Here is a 20,469-nt window from a genome sequence, read left to right as displayed (position 1 = left end):
CATACAGCAATACATCACAACTTGGGGAATACAAACAACTTGTACGAGTAATCCATAAAACATAATTCAAGCATTACTTATTAGTAAAACAGTGCTACTGAAGCTGAAGCAAACAGAGAAAAGATTGAGAATATAGATCTTCACAAGTTTGAACCACTCAACAATATCATTATATCCGTAAACATAGAAACAACTATTGCAAGTAATGTATAAAATATAAGCTATCAGGATTACACATATGGCTTCAAAAAGATATTAAATTCACGAATAGTCTCAAAAATATTTTTAAGTTCATAAAGATTGTAATATATTATAGAGCTCCTCCGAACTTATATCTAATGTAAGCTTCCCTCTCCTCTTCAGTCATCCCTACGAATGCCCAGGCTTTTGTAGGTTCAGATGTAAAAAAGTCATATGCTACAATCATGGTCTCTTGAGTAATTTTGGGCATGGCCTTAAGGGCAGCATATGCACTTGACATATCATTCTTCTCTTCTCTTTTATCAACATTTATACTATGACCTTTAGTCATGCCTCGATCTATATTTTGGATGCTCTCGCATATGACATCCAAACAATTAGCCATGCTTGGCTTCTTCCTCTTTTGCCTCCTTGCTGTTGGCGTAGAAGGATTTGGTCTTACGGATGTAGTAGAATTGTTTGATTGAAGGTTCTCTTCTTCAAACTCATTAGTATTAAAGCCCCCATCCATAGGCGTATTGAAGCCCCCATCATCATCAAGATCAACAGCCTCTTCAAATAGTTGCCCCTCTTCTTCGGTCTCAATAGCTGTTGCTGCTGCATTTCCTTCAGCTATGTCGTTCCCAAAAATGATTGCTAACTCATTGAAGTAGAAGAACGGTTGCCTCTTGTACACTCTAGCATTTTTGAAGCAACTCCTCTACATGATGGAAAAATTAAAGAATTAGATGTCTTTCATTACAATTGATTGAGAGATAATTTACTGATATTAAAATATTATCTACAAAACATTACCTTCAGCAACTCGTCCCACACACTATCCTCGGCATCGACACATTGAGTCGTCTCGTTCCAAGCGAAACCACTCATGTTCCGTAGCTCTTTCATAATTCTGAAACCTTGTTTCCATGTCTTTAACTTGTTTTTAAAGTTGTCCTTTCCAAGATTCATATGCATATCTTCATTGAATTTCTTTTGTATTGCTGTCCAAGCTTCTTTCTTAAAGCCCCCATCACCTTTTCTTCCTAATTGAATCTGCTCAAAAAGAAAATCAAGAAATTTTCGTTCCATCTCTCTTGCCCACACTACTTTGGCATTTTTAGCTGAAGTAGCGATCGCAGTCACATGTACCTCCTCATCCATTCTTGTTAAAAGATTGGTGATTGACATTTTACAACTATCAATGGGTAGCTGTAGAACTTCCAAAAACCAATCAATATCTAACATAACTCTTTTACCAACAATCACATCGAATATAATGGTTGACATAACAAAATGATTATACAATACTACGCTATGATATGTCAGTAGTATAAAAGGGTTATCTAGTAATAATACAGCCACCGTGCTACACTTGCAAGTTAGCTTAAACACAAAAAAATTAGTAAACAAGTTAATTACAGCAGCAACTCCAGCAACAAAGAATAGTAAGGAGACTTGCCAGCAACATGGATTTTTCAAAGCATGTTTTTGATGAAGATGCTTTATCAAGTCGAGAATATGCAGATATAAGGAATTCAGTCTTAGAAAAGAACCGTGAGAAAGGGGCCAATGGTACAAGGGTTGTTGAGTAGACAAACTTAGGTGATAAACAATACATTCAAGTTAAATCTAAAGATCAGACATGTAGTATACTTTTGCAACAGTCATAGATCAGACATAGGAAAAAACACAGGCAGCCTTTCAAATTAAGTAGTAAATGATCATAACAAATAAATACATATAATAAAGTATGAAAAGATTTAAGTATCAAAAAAATACCGTGGAAATAAGGCAATGAATATTTCAGCAGTGAGAATTAAGTATCAGATAAATTACAAAGCTGAGAAATCTGAAAATAAACCTAGAGTCATACATCAGAAGAAAAAGGAGTCATAACAAACTAGTTTCAAGATTCCAACAAATGTGTCATAACAGACTAGTTTATAATAGACTAGTTTCAAGATTCCAGTAAACATGTCATAACAGACTAGTTTCAAGATTCCAATAGCATTGAATGATACAAAACAATCATGAATAGGTTATGATCCATGAACAAAATACTAAAAAGTGCAAATAAATGTTAATGTTTTGCAATACAACTAAGCTCGAGAGTCGTAGTCTTCCCACATCCTTTGGGCTATTTCATCTCGAAATTTCCCCCAATCATCTCTATCTCGTTGATTCATTCCATAAGTCTCAAGAATTGGCACATTTATCCCAACACGATCGTCATCCTCTTCAATATCCACTTCGGATGGAAGACCGTCCTCTATGGTTATGAAGTTGTGTAGTATGCCACATGCCAAAACAATCTTTGTTTGGGTAAATAAGCTATAGGATGTTGCATGCTTCAATATAGGAAAACGTTGCTTAAATATACCAAATGTCCGCTCTATCACATTCCTAAGAGAGGAGTGTCGGTGGTTAAATAACTCTTGGGGAGTGCTGATCGGGTTTGCTCTACAAAACTCTTTTAGGTGGTAGCGTGTACACCGATAAGGGGCAAGAAATCCTGGTACATTTGGATACCCAGCATCAACTAAATAGAATTTGCCTACACAAATGGAAATAAAGATATAGTCAAAATACAACATAAAGATTTTGAATTAATATAATGACAAGCTAATTATATCAAATATGAATTAATATACCAGGAGGAACCACAAGTGGATCTGCTCTAGACAGAGCTGAAGCAAGCACTCGACTATCTGCTGCAGAACCTTCCCAACCAGCAAGAATGTATTGAAACTTATGGTCGAATGAACAGACACCCAAGACATTTTGTGACAAATTGCCTTTTCTATCACGATATTTTGCTTGAATGTCCACATCGACAGTAACTGGCATATGGGTTCCGTCAATTGCACCAATACAATCCTATAGCAAGCAATATTAATTTCTAATATAAATTAATAATCATAACTCTCTAGCAATGAAATACATTCCACTAGGATATTTACCTTGAAATACGGATCAAAACGGTCCTTCCCAGCTATTTCTGGAGGTGTAGTTGCAACAGGTGGTAAAACATAATCTCTATGAAGCCCTAAGATAGCCTTTAGGACCTTGTGGAAGTGTCGACTCACTGTCTCTCCCGAGTGAGAAAAGTTATGGCCAATCTTTCGATTCCTTAGATTGTGCCCAAGGGTGTGGAGGAACATCACTAATTGTTCTTCCAATGTTATGTTTTTCGTATCTTGAATGCTCCCTTTTTGCCTTAGAATATTGGCCAACCGAAAGAAGGCTACTCTACTCATTCGTATTTGGTCATGGCAATCTGTGTTATTGGAATGGATGATATGCTTATAAAAAGGACATGTAGCTCTTCTTCGCTTACGCCTATGTCTTCTAGCCTCTTGTGAAGATGCTACTATGTATACTGCTAATGTGGCAAGCAAAACAGCAAGTATTCGCATGATCTTGATCTTCCTAACTATGGCTCCATGAACCTCAATATCATCAATAAGATCCATCGAATAACCTACAACCACATAATGGAGTTACTATTAGATTCTTTTTTTGCAATCTCCACAAATAGTATTTGATATTGACGAGTGATTACTAACAACATGGACATAACATGGAAAATCATATGGAAGCAACATGGAAATGAGTCATATTTACTGTCATTAAATATTACAAAAAATAATTGCTTCAGCTCTTCATGTGGCAACTAATTTTGGGCAAAAAATGTTGAGGTAGATGTGTTAAAATTGATTTGTTCCTTTTCTTTCTTATCTTAGGTCTTTGCTGGACATAAAATTTGTGCAATTACTATTAGATTAAACTTTTACCTATTTACCATTCTTTGTTCAATTTTTGCAAAGAAGTTGACTGATGTAGTTCTATATGAAATGTATGCAGGTATCATTTATCCACATTGGAACAAAGAGGTATCATTTATGCACAACACACAAGATTGCAAAAAGAGGTCTAATTGAGATAAGCAAGACTTGGGTGGAACAATTTAATAATAGCATAAGAGGCTAAGATCTGTACAAAAGAAATAAAAGCACAGCTACGTTTGTTAGAGTTAGGACTACAGCATTAATCAAAACCTAAAGGGATGAAGATTACACATTAGGTATGAACAACATACAACAATGCAGACATCCTGACGTGATGATGAATTATGTGTCAAATCCCAACTAAGAGCCCAAAAAACTCTTGATTTAATCCAAGTAGATTCTTAGCAAATCCAAAAAGCATAGTCATTAACCTCAAGCCAAGGAACTATTTCAGTGCACAGATAAGAGTGTTTAATATTTGCATCTAGGTCCAATTAACACTACTTAGAGCTCCATTGTTATTAACCTATTAAGATGATGATGCAAACAAGAAACTCAAGGACACCCATCAATAAGGATGGGTCAATCTCAATCCCATCATTATGAGTACTTGGAAGAGACAATCTTCAAACGGAAGTCAATGTTGAAGAATGTTAATAGCCATTTCTACTATCAATGTCCCTATCAATGGTATTAATGCAAAGTACTATACATGTGGGAGCATCAATATAACTTGTTTACAACTTCAAGAAGTCATACCATTTTTTAAATAACTATTAGAGACTCAAAGAAGAGAATTTATTAGGTAGAGATAAATTCTAACATATCCAACTCGAAAGCCTTTAAAAATCATCATTATATATTTCTAATTGATGTGTAAATGTGGCATTTTCATGACAACTATTGAACGTTCATTTCTTAAATAACAAATAACAATGATTAATTTAACACAATAGATACCCTCAATATGTCAAACAACCCTCAGAATGATTTAAAAACTGAAGTTAAGATGAAATATGTTTCACATGATATGAATATTTCTAATTAGTACTATCTCAGATATATCTCTAACTTGACAAAGTAGAAATTCCTGAACATAAACATAGATATACAACTGCAGAAATAAAAAATTCAGCACATGTCAGTTTCAAAAAAGCAAAAACAAGTCAAACAAAAATGGGCTCACCAAAACTTGATCATATATTTATTGTTCTACACGTTATCATCCCAAAATACCCATTTAAGAGAGGACACTTCTTAACAAAATGTAGAGCATAAATCACAAAAAATATGTAGAGAAATGATGAATGGAACCAGGAAAAAGGACAAAATAATCTAGATTGTAGGTATGGATCTACTCTTCTAGTTTGTCATTGATTTTGTACGTAATAAATTTTTACTTTTCATGCAATCAGCATAAATGGTGCTGTGGAAATGGTTGGTGTAGTAATAATTGACTGAACGCAAATTGGCATTCAAAGCTAAGCAAACACAAAGGTTGGAGTGGTATGCTCACAGAAAGTTTCTCTATGTGACCTGTTGGGTTGGGTTGTGTGGGCGGTTTTAGAAAGCGAATATATCATGCTATATGGGTAAACATAAATATTACATGCAAGATATAGAAAATCTATAGCATCTCTAAACTCGGGATAAGGCTGGCCTAATGTATATACACGCTATTTGTATATGTACTTGCATGGTTTTTGAGTAACCAAATTGACTGCACAGCAACATATATATGCATAATATGTGACTGTAATATACGCAGATACAATCTATGTGGCCAGGTATAGCTATTATTTCAGCCCCTTTTATCCATTACTTGAATGAGCCAAATTGTTGTGAATAGGTGACATTCTTATTATTTCCCCACAGCCAAGATTAATTTGCATGATTGATATCTTCAATTTAGGTATGGGTTGATTTGTTATCAACATAGAACAATAGGCATTAGTGGTCAATAACCACAACTAGTTCAGCTTGTTGTAGTTCATTTACTTAATGATCTAATCCAGAGATGTTTTACTAGATTTTGCAAACCATAATATGTGATTAAATGTCAGATTGTGTTGTTGTTGACCATCTCATTCCAAGTGTTGAGGCTCAGGCCCAGTGAAAACTCAAGAAGCTTCTTTTTGACTTGGACTTGGTGAAAAACTAAAGTGAAAACTTGGCAGTTTAAAAAACTATAATATCTTACCTATACTCTGTTTTTCTTAGCATACTCAGCCAAATCTGCAATTCTTTGCCACAGATTTGTTGAATCCGACTCATATTCAGTTGTAAGTTCTTGGAATGACTCACTAAGTCTTAACATGATATCATACTTTGAAGTACTATTACATGTTGGGCAATTTGCAATTTTTACTACAGACTGTTGGGCTTTTCCCACATCATTGTTTCTCTTCTTATAAATGCCATTTTCACATAGTACATTGATATAGAGCATATTGTGCAATATTCTTTTCAGACCCATGCAAGTTAGTTCATCCCCACATAGCAGGCAACCCAACTATAGAAAGAAAGTTGGCGGCATCTACATAGAAGATACAGTAGGGAATTCTCTCTCTTGCGTAACTCACCCGGGCAGCAATATCAGTCAGGCTATGCCAGCTTTACGCTTCCAACCCTCCGGCTCGGCCCGAATAGAACCATAGAGGGGCGGCTCACCGACTACCATTCGGAGAGGGAATATATCTATGGAAGGATGGGTCCCCTATTGCCATTGTGGGCAGCCGCAGAGGGTGGGTTGGGGAAGAAGTCAGATCTTCGTTCAAGGTCTGCTTGCTGAGTCATATCGCCCTGCATGCGCATGCAGAGGAATGAGTAGTTAGTGCCCCTGCCTCTCGCTTCACCGGTCCACTACGAACGTGCCTGCCGGTTGGGCTTCTATTCTCCATGGACCACTAGCAATCACACACATGCGAGATTAAGGATCACATCATTCCCCCTGGCGAATGGTAGGGCAGATCTACCAGTTTAAGTTCCAAGGTTTGTTCCAGAGTTCGTTGACTGAGCTCTCTTCATCTGTGGTTCTGTAATCACTATTGCTAGGGCATTTAGAGGGAAAATAAAGTTCAGGCAAACTTTTAGTGGGAAAGATTAAAGCATTAAGTCCCAATACGATCTAGGAAATATGTGTAGTGGGCGAAATACAAATAAAGCATGCAACAGCGTCGAGTTACTAGCAAATACATTTTTTTAGCAGAAAGTCTTATCTTTCTTGGTGGGGACCTGAAATCAAACAATTTGTTTTCTTTGCATAAGAAGGGCTAGTCTTTGATCTCTCAAAGTTCATCATTCAGCTTAAACCACAGACGTGTAGAACACCAATTTCTGATAAAAAAATAGCACGACAGAGACAAAAGGGCAGAAAGGGGGAAAAAGTAGCAGAAGAGCTCACCTTAGCACCTTCAACCCTAAAGCTTTCCTTAGTAAACAAACGGAGCTTTCTTCACAAACAGAAGAATGGGCTTTCTTCGCAAACAGCAGAACGAGCTTTCTTCACAGCAAAATGAGTGGAAACGTAGCTTTCCTCATAGCAGAATGAGCAGAAACACAACATTCTTCACAAACAACAAACAACAGAATGAGCGGGAGTTCAACCTAACCCCAAAAATATCACTCGTCGAACACGGACCCGACAGATTGTCAAATACGATTAATTGAGATTGAGAATGGGAAGGGCAAATCCAATTACAAGTATTTTTGAGATTTGACAAAAGCTCGTTTTGGGCTATTTTGGGAATTCGTAATCCTATTCTGCATTCCAATTCTGCCAACCAAACAGGGAATATAAATCGTATTCTAATTTTCAATGCCAATTCGTGTGCTATTCCAGCAACCAAACGGGCCCTTATAGTTTAATATATTGAACTTTATAAAATTGTATGTTTCAACTAATAATTTTGACTCTATTGTCCATCTAATTAAGCACTGGTCTTTTGCTCTTAATTTATAATCCATATGTTGGCAAATGTCTTACTTCTTGCCTTTGATGAATAAAAGTATTCGTCCGTTGCATTAATCTACATTTATACTTTATTTAAAATATTATTTCAATCATTAGCTTTTGTTCTCAGTTTATAAATTGCAAGTTTAAAGTTTTCTTATATTTCTTGCCATTTGGAAAATGTTTATTATATTCGTGTTCTAATTAATCTGCTTTAAGCGTCTTTGATATAAGGCTATTGTCCAGGATTAGGTACACCTGCCTCAGTTTTGCAGAGCCGGAAGTGCAGGGAACTCAGACCTTGTTGTTCAGTTCCGTCAAGTTGGCCTTAACTAGTTGGATATCCCAGCATCGAGCAGGCAAGGCTCGTAGGATTCCAATCTGTGGTTTTGGGAACCAACAGGACTACTTGCCAACTTGAACAGGTGAGTTGGCTTCCATTCTTTGTGTTGAAGAGGATGTAGTGGGTATGTATTTCTATTATTTTTCAGTCAGAATTAAATTACCTTATATCCAAGGAATTTAAACTTGTGACCTCTTTTCAAGAGTACAAATTCTCCACAACTGGTCAACTCAGACCATACGTCTGCCCATGAATCGATCAACTCAGACCATACACCCATGAATCATATTCAAATTCACATGGCCTTGGTCTTTACAACTGAAATGCCCATGAAGCTCTCCAAACAAGTTGCCAAGGTAACAAAGCTTTAAAGTGTAGAGCTAGTTAAGCTAATATGACCACCCTCTGTTGGAGAGAAGTGGAGGTAGGAGACACATAACCCATCAACAATGAGGAAAATACCATTGAACCGAAATCTACACAAATTCAAACAAGTGATCCAAATGCTGTACATTAACCACCCTCTGTTGGAGAGAAGTGGAGGTAGGAGACACATAACCCATCAACAATGAGGAAAATACCATTGAACCGAAGTCTACAGAAATTCAAACAAGTGATCCAAATGCTGTACATTAACGAACAGGTGCATGCATAAGTGAAAATACAAATAACAAAATTGTAAATATATAAACAAGATAATAGTATTTACAAAGAGCAATGCTTAGTGGAAAATGAGTTCTATAAATCCACAGGAAAAAAAATAATATAATTGCACTTGAAAGGACCTCAGAGATCTTGGTGGTTAGCTATCATCAGATGCCGAAAGCATGAAGAGTAGCAAATATTGTCTCACACCATTGGTCTCTTTGAGTCTCTAATAATCCACATAAATTGCAGCTGAAAAATCCTACGCAGCAAATTATATTGGAAAAAATAGCAAAATAGCAGAAACAAACTTCCCACAAACATAGGAGGCGAAATGCACAAACAAAATGTGGTATCAGTCATTCAGGCACCACAAAGCAAAAACAAACTTCCCACAAACATAGGATGGTAGATGCACAAACAAAAGGCAGAATTGGTCAATTTAGGCAAACCACAAAGCCCATATACATTAGTTCCAATTAGGATGGTAGATGCCCAAACAAAATGCGGAATCGATCTTTCAGGAAAACCACAAAGCCCGTATGCATTAGTTCCAATTAGAAAACGTGTAGTAACCTTGCCCCTGGCATTAATATGGTAGTTGTATTGATCGAGAAGGCTAATGGATATCCCGATAGTCACCAGGCTAGATGTTATATTTTAACTGTTGAATACAGGGAGCGTGCCCCACTTTATGAATATTTTTTTGAGTATAATATAGAGGGAGCGTGCCCAGCTCTTAAGCTCCAAATGACAAGACAATTGTGCCAAAAAATGGTAAAATGACGATAATGTAAGATTGGACCCACATAATTTTCTAGCCACTCTAATGAATGCCGCAAAGGCCATAAACTCCCAACCATTTAGCACAAGAAAGGTCCAGGTCAGAAATAGCCTACACAACACAAATTTTGCTTGCAACTTTTCCCAACAATGAGCGATTCTCTGGATCTCTTGCTGCAGAGAACATGACCTTCAAAGTTTTTGACAAATAGTGACTTCATAAAAGCCACCGAAAATTCATTAACTCAGTCCAATGACCGCCAAACGCATGCCTTCTGCTAGAAAGACAATATTCCAAGAAATCGGTCCAAAGCTACATTCTCTAGAGAGCTGAAACCTGGCTCAGGGAAAGTCAAAACAATATTCCATGACCATTCTCTAGGCAAGGTGATGGGCCAACAAAAGCTCCTTATTAAATATTTCTTATTAAATGCATTCCATTCGGTGTTTTGACCTGAGTGAGCACATACACGAACACAATATGAAATTAAAGAAATGAACAAAACAATGCCAATTAATGACGGAGCACCTTAAAGAAATGGGGAAAAAATACGAACTTGCAAACTATATGTGAGAATATGGAGATGGTATGCAAGCAGTTTGACAGCAGTATAAAGGACGGGCTTTCTAAAGCCATAATGAAACTGCCACTGACTGGTTCGGCCCCTTGTCAATTGGATTTTGTTCCTAGGGCTTCTCAGAGGAATAGGCATGATGCAGAAAAAAGATTTTGAAGGAAAAATGTGAAATCTTTTTAACGCTAAAATATAAGACAAGAAAGGCAAGCACTATCAAGAAGCGGGAAATCACTTGATATGCAAAGTAGGAGCCGAGCCCACCGTTGTCTCCTTCCTCCGATGTCTAGCCAATTCATGGTGGAAATTAAGTAACACTGATGAGCATGACCGTAACCGTTCGAATTTTGTTGAAGAGCAATCCTTGGTGGCAACAACCACGTTTGGGGTGTTTATACTAGTTGATGGCAGTCGATTTCTGACTTACCCCATGTTGGTAACTCAAGAGGTGGTGAAGATAATTATACGTCATTGCCTACTCCTAGCCGTTGATTCTGGATGTTAAGTAGCTCATGTCAATTGGCCTTTTGTTACCACGAAGGCAGTAGTAAAAACCTCAACTGCTCAAACCTCCTCTGCTGCCGCGGAGGCCGTGTCGGATAATGAAGCCTTTGCAAGCACCTCAGTGTCAGATCCCAAGTTGAACGGCGAACTCAGTTTTCTGACATGAACAGGACACTTCCCAGCAAAGGATCCCCTGGTAAGTAGCCTATCGACTAATAAAACGGGCCATAAAAATATCTAATAGATCTAAATGCATATACTATTGCAACAAGGTGGAGTGAGAATTCAATATCCAAGGAAGAAGTTTGTCTCTGTAAACTATTCTGTCAAAATGGTATAGCTACGAATGCCTCCCAACTACATGGTACCTATAGGCCCACCCCTTTGTTCTTGTGGAGATAGGAACTCAACCAAAGACATAAGGCATACACAAAAGCAAGGAGTGGATAATACACACACCAATCAAATGCATGACTCGAGGATGATATAATTGTCGCACAATACATGGAACATGGAGAATACTTGACATGTAAGCCAATATCCAAGTATAACCATAAAAATACATCTTCATAGTATAGATCAAGGTACTACTTAGTACTAACAAGGCTATAGTGCAAGGACTCTATTGGGGGTCATTACTTGGCTCACAATAGCCCAAGTAATATTAAGTCTCACGACAACGTCTATAAATGGACTGATATTGGTATGTATCTCAAGTCAAAGCCCTTAGAAAAATAGATAGAATTTATCTCTAAGAAACACCCTTAGGGAGCAAGGTAGCCATATTAATTCTCTTTTCTTTTTATAACATTTTTACATCCCAAATTAATTTCTTAAGTTTTTTCTTTATTAATCCTTCGAGTGGCTTGTACCAACCACTTATGGATTGGGATCCATAAAAGGAGCCGCTCCATAAAACTACATAAATATTAGGCTCATCTCATTCTACAATGAGGCACAAAGCACATAAAGAAACACACAATAATTTAATGAGGAAAAATCCATAAACCAAAAACAAACATGGGACTTACTTAGTCTCAGGTTGAGAGTATAGGTCACGAAGATCTTAGCAAAGGATGATGACTCATTTACATGTCTGGATGCAATATTAAACACCTTCCATCCACATATCACATGCAAGCTCTACCTCAAGCATGGAGTGCACTCACACAAGGGAAAATAAAATAACCAAGATAGCACCAAAGGCTCAAAGTTAAGCTACCATAAAAATATGATAAGCACTCAGTTGGTCACATGATGAGAGTTCTAGTATTTCAAGATCCAATGAAGAAGGTACAACTCAACTATGATCGAGGATTAGATCTCAAGCACACGCATCAAAAAATGCATGGAAAAACCCAAAGAAAGCATACGAGCCCAAAAACCCAAGATAAGAAGGTTATGCACAAGCACACTCTATTGACCTCATCACCAAGAGCGTGAATCCTAAGGTGGTCCAATATATATACACAAAATACAAACATCCCTATATTCCAAGATACAATTCACGTCCCCAAATATTATGTGAGGGGCTTAAAAACATTGAAATATCAACTTTTGGCAAAATCCAAGAAGATAGAATAATCAACATTTAGCGATAAAAGGGCACTTTTGGATTGAGATATAAAAATACCCAAAATATTCTCTAACCATTTTGACTCTACGATCCTACTCTTTGTAGAACAGAATACTGATTTCAAATTTTGAATTAGGTCAAACATAGTGATTGATAGGTTTTGGGTGACACATAAAATGGTGTGATGAAGAAAAAACCCAATAATCACATATCAAATGATTTGATGAAATTAAAACCCATATGTGTAAATCTACCCAACATCACATTTTTCAAATAAAATTATGGATCTTAGCATTTCACAGAAGTCCCACAACATATCTATACTAAAACATCAAAAACTACTAGTCAAAACCAAAAAATGCTCACAACCACCCAACCAGGTGGAGGAATCAAACAAAACATGGGGGAATATTGATTCTCGGCCCATGATCTTATTTCAATTTACTCCAATTGAAAAGATGAAGTAAATTAAGAGATCTAAATTGCCCTACCCGTTACAAATGGTAAAATCCATGAAAGGGAAGAAAATAACAAGGACATCATCGAATCAAATATCTTTGGTGAAGGGGAGAAAATGCAACACAATTCCATTGTGGTGCCCAACATTAAAATCCGACAAGTAGATCATACACAATAAGAAAATCTTGGATTTTGTCCAAGAGGTTTTTGGGACAAAATTCAAATTCTCACAAAGAAAAAGTGAGAAGTCCATATATGTTAGAAAATGTAAAGCAGTTTTCAAGTGACTTTCAAAATATAATTTATAAATATTTTAAATAATTTATTTTAATCTTTTTCCAATAAAACAAATTGGTTCCAATTAATTGGAGTCCAATTACAATAATTTAGTTAGTCAATAAAAAAGTATGAAAAATCTCCTAATTATGTTAAAATCAACATTTAATTAAAAATGTTCCATGACAACTGTAGAGCTCTAAATGCATAGACACGCTCATGGGTCAAATCACAAATGCATCATGAAGTATGAATTTAGCAACATGAACCAGAGGATTAATAATATAACATAGATAGGTCTTCCATACAAGGATGACATTAGCTTGGTATGCAAGACCAAAGTCACTATGTAGTGCTTGCCCCTAGTTCACATTTCTGTTATTATTGTCATACTCTTTTAGGCCAATTTTATGTTTGATGATTAGTAGTATTTTTTTGAGATTATGAGATATTGTTTTACATTCAATTTATTATATGATGAGATTACTTGGTACTCTATATTTCATGTATATATGATGATTATTCAGTGTCTTCAGTTATTAATGATGATTAGTTAGATGGTTTATTCTCACATGTGTTTTCTTATGGATACTTACCCCATACTACATGTGTATGGTGTGTGTGTGTGTGTGTGCGTGTGTTTTTTTTTTTATGGATGGTGTTTCTAATATGGTTAAGGAAGGGAGTCGTAGTCACCTGCTAGTTGGGATCTACACAATCCACCACTTCCTACCATTGCCTATTTAGCTTAGAATATTGTGTTTGTACATGCATGAATTTTATGTAGGTTGCAGGTACCTGGTATTGACTTCCCTGAATCGCTAGGATGAGCGTACCTTATCACATTATCTCAATGGTAAGAGAGGGGAGATAAATTCTTAAGTCCAAATCCAAACCCCTTAAGCCATTTGTCCTAATTGATAATTAGGACAAGTATATGAGTCGAGTACCCTCTAAATGTGTCGAATGATGTTAATTCATGATTGTAACCCTTTAGTTTGATTTTGTATGTGTTCTTCTATGATGGGTTTTCATATGTTGTTTTCTGAGTCTTTGGATTTACTATTAATTAAGTCTAATTAAAAGATTAAATTAATGATTTAATTTAATGGAAAATTATTATGATATTTTAATATTTAATTAATTGAGAAATTAATTAAATAAAAAGAATTAAATTTGAAGATAAAATTTATAAGAATAATTTTAAAACATGATAATATTTATTCAATTTGATAATAATATATTTAGAGTTCATTTTTAAATAAATGCTAAATATTATTATTATTTAAGTTAATAAATATTTTATCAATTAAGTTTCGAAAATAAAATTAAAAGTGAAAAAGATTAATGCAAGCTAAAAGTAAGATTAATAAAAGTTAATATTGAGTTCAAGTCTTGTGAGCATGGAGTTCTCCCAGGTGAATGCACAATTGGTGCCCTGATTCAAGGAGAGAACTCTTTATCACAATTAGAGGGTTCATATTTGGAGAGAGAGGAATATGGACAAAAATTTGGAGAGAAAATTCTGGAAGGGAAATTTTGGGAAATTTTTTGGAGAGAAGATCTTGGAAAGGAGTGAATTCTCTCACAAATCTTTTGGGTGGTTGCAATCTTAGCATCAGAACCAGGTAGGTTCTTGAATTTTATGCACCTAGTTAAAATTAAGATTATTTAGATAATTTTGTCTTCTTCGTGATTGTTTTAATCGATCTCTAGATTTCCTTGCATGAACCTATCGCTCTCTCGTTTTGAATCTATGATATTTTAGTGTATTTCATCTGTATAATATGATTGTAAGAAAAGAATAGATCAATTTGAAAACCTCGCCCATATGTAGAAAGAAATTAGAATTTTAATCTGGGAAGGGTTTGATTTTGAAAATGGAAATTTTGAATTCGAAATTTGAATGGTTAAACATAATTATCCTATCAGACTAATATTGCAGATATTATATATATATATATAATTAAAAAATATATATTATTAATAATAAAAGGCGAGGGGGCAGAAGTTCGATTTAACTTATATAAAGAAAAAATATTATAAGTTTTGGTGGGCGGGGCCACCAACCCCCCTACCCACCATGCTACACATGATAGCAGCGGCGCGTAGCAGCACTGCTGTACGCAACAGCAGTATGCTATATGCGACAACAGGGCTGCTACGACAGCTAAGTTGCCATGACAACTGTCATTTTAATAAGGCCGACAAGCCTTTAAACAATACGCCTTTCTTTTTTTTATAACATTTTTTTAATATGTAAATTTTATAATTAATTTATTATAATTTATAATATGTAGTTTATTAAATTATATTTATTTAATATTTTAATATTATTTTTTATTGGTATATAATAATGTTAATTAAGCAGTTTTAATCATTAAATTAATTTGTGAATGAAGTTATTAGTATCATTATTAATTATTAATGTTTAATAATTAATATGACGATCGAGGAAGTAATAAATTTTATTAATACATATTAATGAGTTTAAATATATTTTATATATAGGATAAATAAATCTAAAAGAAGGTTAATTAAATGGTTATTAATGTCGATATTCTTATTAATAAAATAATACTTATTTTATTAAATAAATTAAGAATAAGTTATTAAAGAAGTTATTGATAATTACGTTAAAGTTTTAATTATTTGTTATTAAAATACTTTGGGGGAGCAAAACTGATTATTGTAATTTTGATAATATTTAATTAGAATACTTAATTAAATTATTATTAAAATAAATTTAGAACCGTAAATTGTGCAGCAATATGAATATTTTATATAATTATTAATTAATTTAATTAAATGTGATTTAATTAAGAGTAATCAATAATGAAAGGCGATCGATTAAGCTCTAAAAATTTATTTAATTATTATAAAGTCAACTTTAATGAAATTATAGATCATTATATTTGGAAATCAATAGGTATTGTTTTAATAACTTAAATAAATGATTACCCTTGGGTTATTGTTAGGAAATTGACTTGAAATCAATAAGGGTGAATTCTAACTAAGAATGGGTTAATTCAAAATGGTAAACTATGAATTTCATCTGCTTAAACTATACATCAAATGGAAACTAAAACCTTATTGTTTAACTCAAAGCTATGTGCTTTCAAAACAACCAATATGTGAGATTATTATGTTTTCTATATCTATGTTTTGGGGTTTCCGGGTTGTCCTAGCTTGACCAGTCTTAGGTTGTTACCAGAGGCTCAGGGTTATGTGATTGTGATGTTATGATGTTTTGGTCTCGATTCTTTTAACCCAACCATGGTAATGTGATAGTATGCTCTATGATGGATGTATTTACTTATTGTTACTGCTTTCCAGTTTCCTTGTGTGAAGCTGAGGTGTATGTATATGAGATACCTGACTTAACCATTTATGAGTCTCGATCAGTTATATTTGATTTTCTTTCCAGTCGCTTTGAGAGGACTGAGGTGTTTTGAGTGATTTGTTCTTCATGATGTCATGTTGTGACATGTTTTGACTTGACCATTTTGGAGTCTTCGATGAGTATTGTGATTTATTTTGGGATATTTTTCAGTTGCTCATTGGAGAACCATTGGATATTGTGATTTATCATTGATGCCTTCAATTGCTGATAGAGAATTGTTGTGATTATTATGATTATCATTTGATGCTTTTCAATTGCTCATGGAGAATGGATGTGATTATTATGGCTAATCTTTTGATGCTTTCTAGCCACTTGTATAGGGATGAGGTGATTTTTTGATTTGTGATTTCATGAGCCTAGGGTAGGTTATCTATGTGTAGTGTCAAGAAGTGGCTTGCAATGGGAAACAAGGCCCTAAGAGGCTTTGGGGATGACTCATTATAAGTTGGTTTTTTTTAATAAGTGATAACATTTACACTAAATGAGAGTAAAATGAACCTAATAAGATAATTGTATGTTCTCACCCATGCCTCAAGTGCTAGTACAGACTAGGATGGGAGTAGAGAGAATGCTTGGTTATGACCTTGCATTTCATAGTATACCTCATTAGTACGAGAGGATACTAGTGGCCCCAGGGATCACTAGGGACCCTGGAGTCCTAAGCTAACTGCCAGGGTAACTTCTATGTGACTTTTGCGATTACACTTTCCCACTTACATAGTAGGTTTCCTATGTGTCTTGTGTACCTCTAGGATTTAGATGTTGATCTGTCTTAGAACCCTTGAGTTAGATTACTTTTAGGATTTCCTAGATTTAGAGAGTACTTGTGTTATGTGGTTTAATATCCTGTTAGGGACTTGAGACTATCTCCTCAGTATGGTGGAAGTGGGCCATTTAGGTTCCACGCAGTCGGGTGGTAGTGCTTTTCACTTTTACCATTGAGATATGTCCGTAGTCACTGTGGCTAGAGCTTCTTGGTATGTTTATTTATCATATTTAGATGATGTCATTTACTGATGCATTTACTTATATTGATGATTAGCATGTTAGATTTCCTTATGATTATGTTGTAGTATGTTTAGTAGTGATGTCCCTATTACTATAGTACCAACGATCTTATCGATGACTTGGGATGTTATGTGTGGGGGACGGCTAGGGCCCACAATGGTTTAATGATGCTATTGATGGTTGGGAGGAACCACACACTTAGTTAGTTATGTTTCATGATGGATAGTTGTATTTCATGTTGGATGTTTATATCTTTTATGATGGATGGATGTATCATGTATGGTATATGGTTTCATTTATTTTAGTGCACTTTGTATCATGGATCCGAAGAGGATGTTGTATTTATATTTCTTCATATGTAAATTCTTTTAAGCCTTTCATACCCTGTAACATGTATAGTGGATGATTGAGCATTTTGAACTAATTTGCCAAGAGGCATTCAAAACAAATGTATATTATGGACTTTAGACTTTATAATTATTCTTTCATGTGGATGTGGTAATTGTTAGACTTATTATTAGATTAATTTAAATGTGACTCATCATCTTGGGATCCTTAAGGAATGTAACCTGTTATGTATGTCTTAGTTGATTGTATGTTATTGCTTCCGCTACTATGTGTTTGAAGTGCATGTTATAGTTTCTTGTTTTAAAAAAAAAAATGCTTGGCAAACTTAGTAAAACTTTAGGTTAATTCTTTTGGATCCCTTGGTGGGGCGTTACACGCTATTTTCTAGTGCCACTATCGAGGACATAAGTACACACTCAATTCTTACAACCAGATAAATGTACTTTATATTTGTTCATTAAAACATACAAGCATCAAGTGAAGATGCTCAATATATATAAATAGTCAAATCTCATACAAAAAAAGACAATCTTATTGAAGGGGAATGAGATATCATATGGATCTAGCAAGCGACTATGACTTTGGCTCACTTCGTACCAACACCAAGGGAAAAATTTGTAGTAGTGGTGTGGTAAAGAAGTACACAAAAATTACATTAATATTCCATTTAAAACAAAACCATATAAATAAATTATTTTGCAACTATTTTGAGCATATACCCATGAAAGTAAGCAACTAAAATACCCAACATATATGTCAAAATACATCATAAAATCATCCTAATTTAACAACCACTGTCTCAAACATAATTAAACAAATAACACCATACAACATCATAATGCAAATCTCGTCAAAATACTAATAACAACATAAAATAACATATAAACCAAAAGTATTGCAAGAATTAGAATAAAGTGCAGTAATCAAATGCATCATAGTGTAAACACCATATCAAATCACATGGGTACTCATGAAACAACATCATGATACAATCAAGTTTTAGGCAACCAGTGACACATACCTCATTGAAAGCATCAAATCACATGTCCAAACAAGCTAGAAACCAAGAGCAATCACATCATTAGTCTTGGAGTGAATTACAAGAGTAACTAAGTTGTGTGCATGTCACAATGCTAAAATAAATATATAACATGAGAATAGTCACCACATCACAATATTAGCTCAACTAATTGCATAGGAATAAATACACATCAAGAGTCAAGGCATCATAAACCAAGCATACCACTAGTCACAAAACAATAGTTCTCATAGTTAGGTATAAAGCATAAACAACTTGTTGATGCAATGACATAAATTAGGTCACTCCAAAGGTACAAATCTCACTTGGGTCCAATATAATCACATAATACAAGCATGAAATTCAAAGGCATGTCTACTAGGATGTCATTCATAAAGAAATAAGAGAGGCACTACATCATCCCCCCAAACACTAGGCTCACTTTTGGAAGCCCACAAATCCAACCAAAGAAGGGCACCAAATGGGAGATAAAAAATAAATCCAAATAAAAAATTATTGATCCAACATTGCTACAAGTTAGGTCAAATTATACCTAATTCCTTAGTACCCAACGTCACTCCTACTAAAAGAATACTACATACAACAAGAGACTTAATAATCTCTCACCAAGTCCTCCAACAAGGAACATAGTACATGCTATAAAAAATACATCTAGCCATAATTAATTCCAAAAGAGGCATAGCACAAGACACTCTACCTCATCATGAGGTGTCTAATTGTAAAATAGTAGTCACTAAGATCTCTGCAAGATCAAATCACTAAGAACTTCCTAGTCAAATCTCAAAAATATGGTAGAAAGTGTCAGTATGACTAATGTAGATGCCTTGAAGCACATGTTTGATGGTGATTGAATCATTTACTGTGTTGTCATTGATGTCAACTTGATTGTTGGTTATGAACTATTTATTGGAAAGTTAAGCTATTTATTGTGTTGGTGACAAATCAAGCATCTAGTTGATTTGTCAGATGATTTAGAGTGTGCAATCATTATGTGAGACTCATAGATGTTTGCAGTTGTTGTATATGTATTTTAATGGACTACAAATCATAGAGAAAGTATCTATTTGATTTTTTATGTTGAGCCTAGCACTATGAATGAAGTTTTAAAAAGTGATGGTTGAGTCAATACAATGGAAGAGGAACTTGATCAAATTGACAAGACTAATACTTGGACTTTGGTTGGTTCCCAAACTAGAGAAAAAAAATTGATTGGTACAAAGTGGGTCTTTAGGAAAAAATTCAATGAGGATGGTAAAGTTGTCAGAAACAAAGAAAGATTGGTGTGCAAAGGATGTGCTCAAGAGGAAGATATGAATTTTGGGGAGACTTTTTGCACTAGTGGATAGAGTTGAAGGTGTTAGAATGTTGCTTGCATATGCTAGTTATAAGAAGTTTAAAGTTATCTAGATGGATGCCAAATCTTCCTTTTTAATGGTGTGTTGGAAGAAGAGGTATACATTGAGCAACTAGATGAGTTTTCTTTATTAGAAAATGAAGACATGGTTTACAAATTAAAGAAAGCTTTGTATGGCTTGAAGTAAGCTTTGAAAGCATGGTATGAAAATTTACACTCATACTTAGTAAAGA

General features: G+C 34.8%; 2 protein-coding genes and 1 non-coding gene across 3 annotated transcripts; all 3 read right to left on the bottom strand.

Moving 5' to 3' along the window:
- Positions 1 to 310: 310 nt before the first annotated feature.
- LOC149548202 (uncharacterized) lies at positions 311 to 1,344 on the bottom strand. The gene is made up of 2 exons (XM_089794236.1): positions 997 to 1,344; positions 311 to 901 (listed from the first exon to the last, which is right to left on the bottom strand). The coding sequence occupies exons 1-2, from the start codon at positions 1,342 to 1,344 to the stop codon at positions 311 to 313; spliced, it is 939 nt and encodes a 312-aa protein (XP_089650362.1).
- Positions 1,345 to 2,152: 808 nt separating this feature from the next.
- LOC149548201 (uncharacterized) lies at positions 2,153 to 3,658 on the bottom strand. The gene is made up of 3 exons (XM_089794838.1): positions 3,144 to 3,658; positions 2,835 to 3,060; positions 2,153 to 2,737 (listed from the first exon to the last, which is right to left on the bottom strand). Exons 1-3 carry the CDS (start codon positions 3,654 to 3,656, stop codon positions 2,283 to 2,285), a joined length of 1,194 nt encoding a protein of 397 aa, XP_089650964.1. The 5' UTR covers positions 3,657 to 3,658; the 3' UTR covers positions 2,153 to 2,282.
- Positions 3,659 to 9,048: 5,390 nt separating this feature from the next.
- On the bottom strand, positions 9,049 to 9,129 carry LOC149548200 (small nucleolar RNA SNORD24). The gene has a single exon (XR_016354600.1). It is a non-coding gene; the product is annotated as a small nucleolar RNA SNORD24 (small nucleolar RNA).
- Positions 9,130 to 20,469: the final 11,340 nt, after the last annotated feature.

This window comes from Cupressus sempervirens, chromosome 7 (assembly GCF_028749045.1).
Source record: "Cupressus sempervirens isolate cs-2001-9-10 chromosome 7, ASM2874904v1, whole genome shotgun sequence".
NCBI lineage: Eukaryota > Viridiplantae > Streptophyta > Pinopsida > Cupressales > Cupressaceae > Cupressus > Cupressus sempervirens.
Note: the sequence above shows the minus strand (reverse complement) of the source record. Positions and strands in the feature narration are given on the sequence as shown.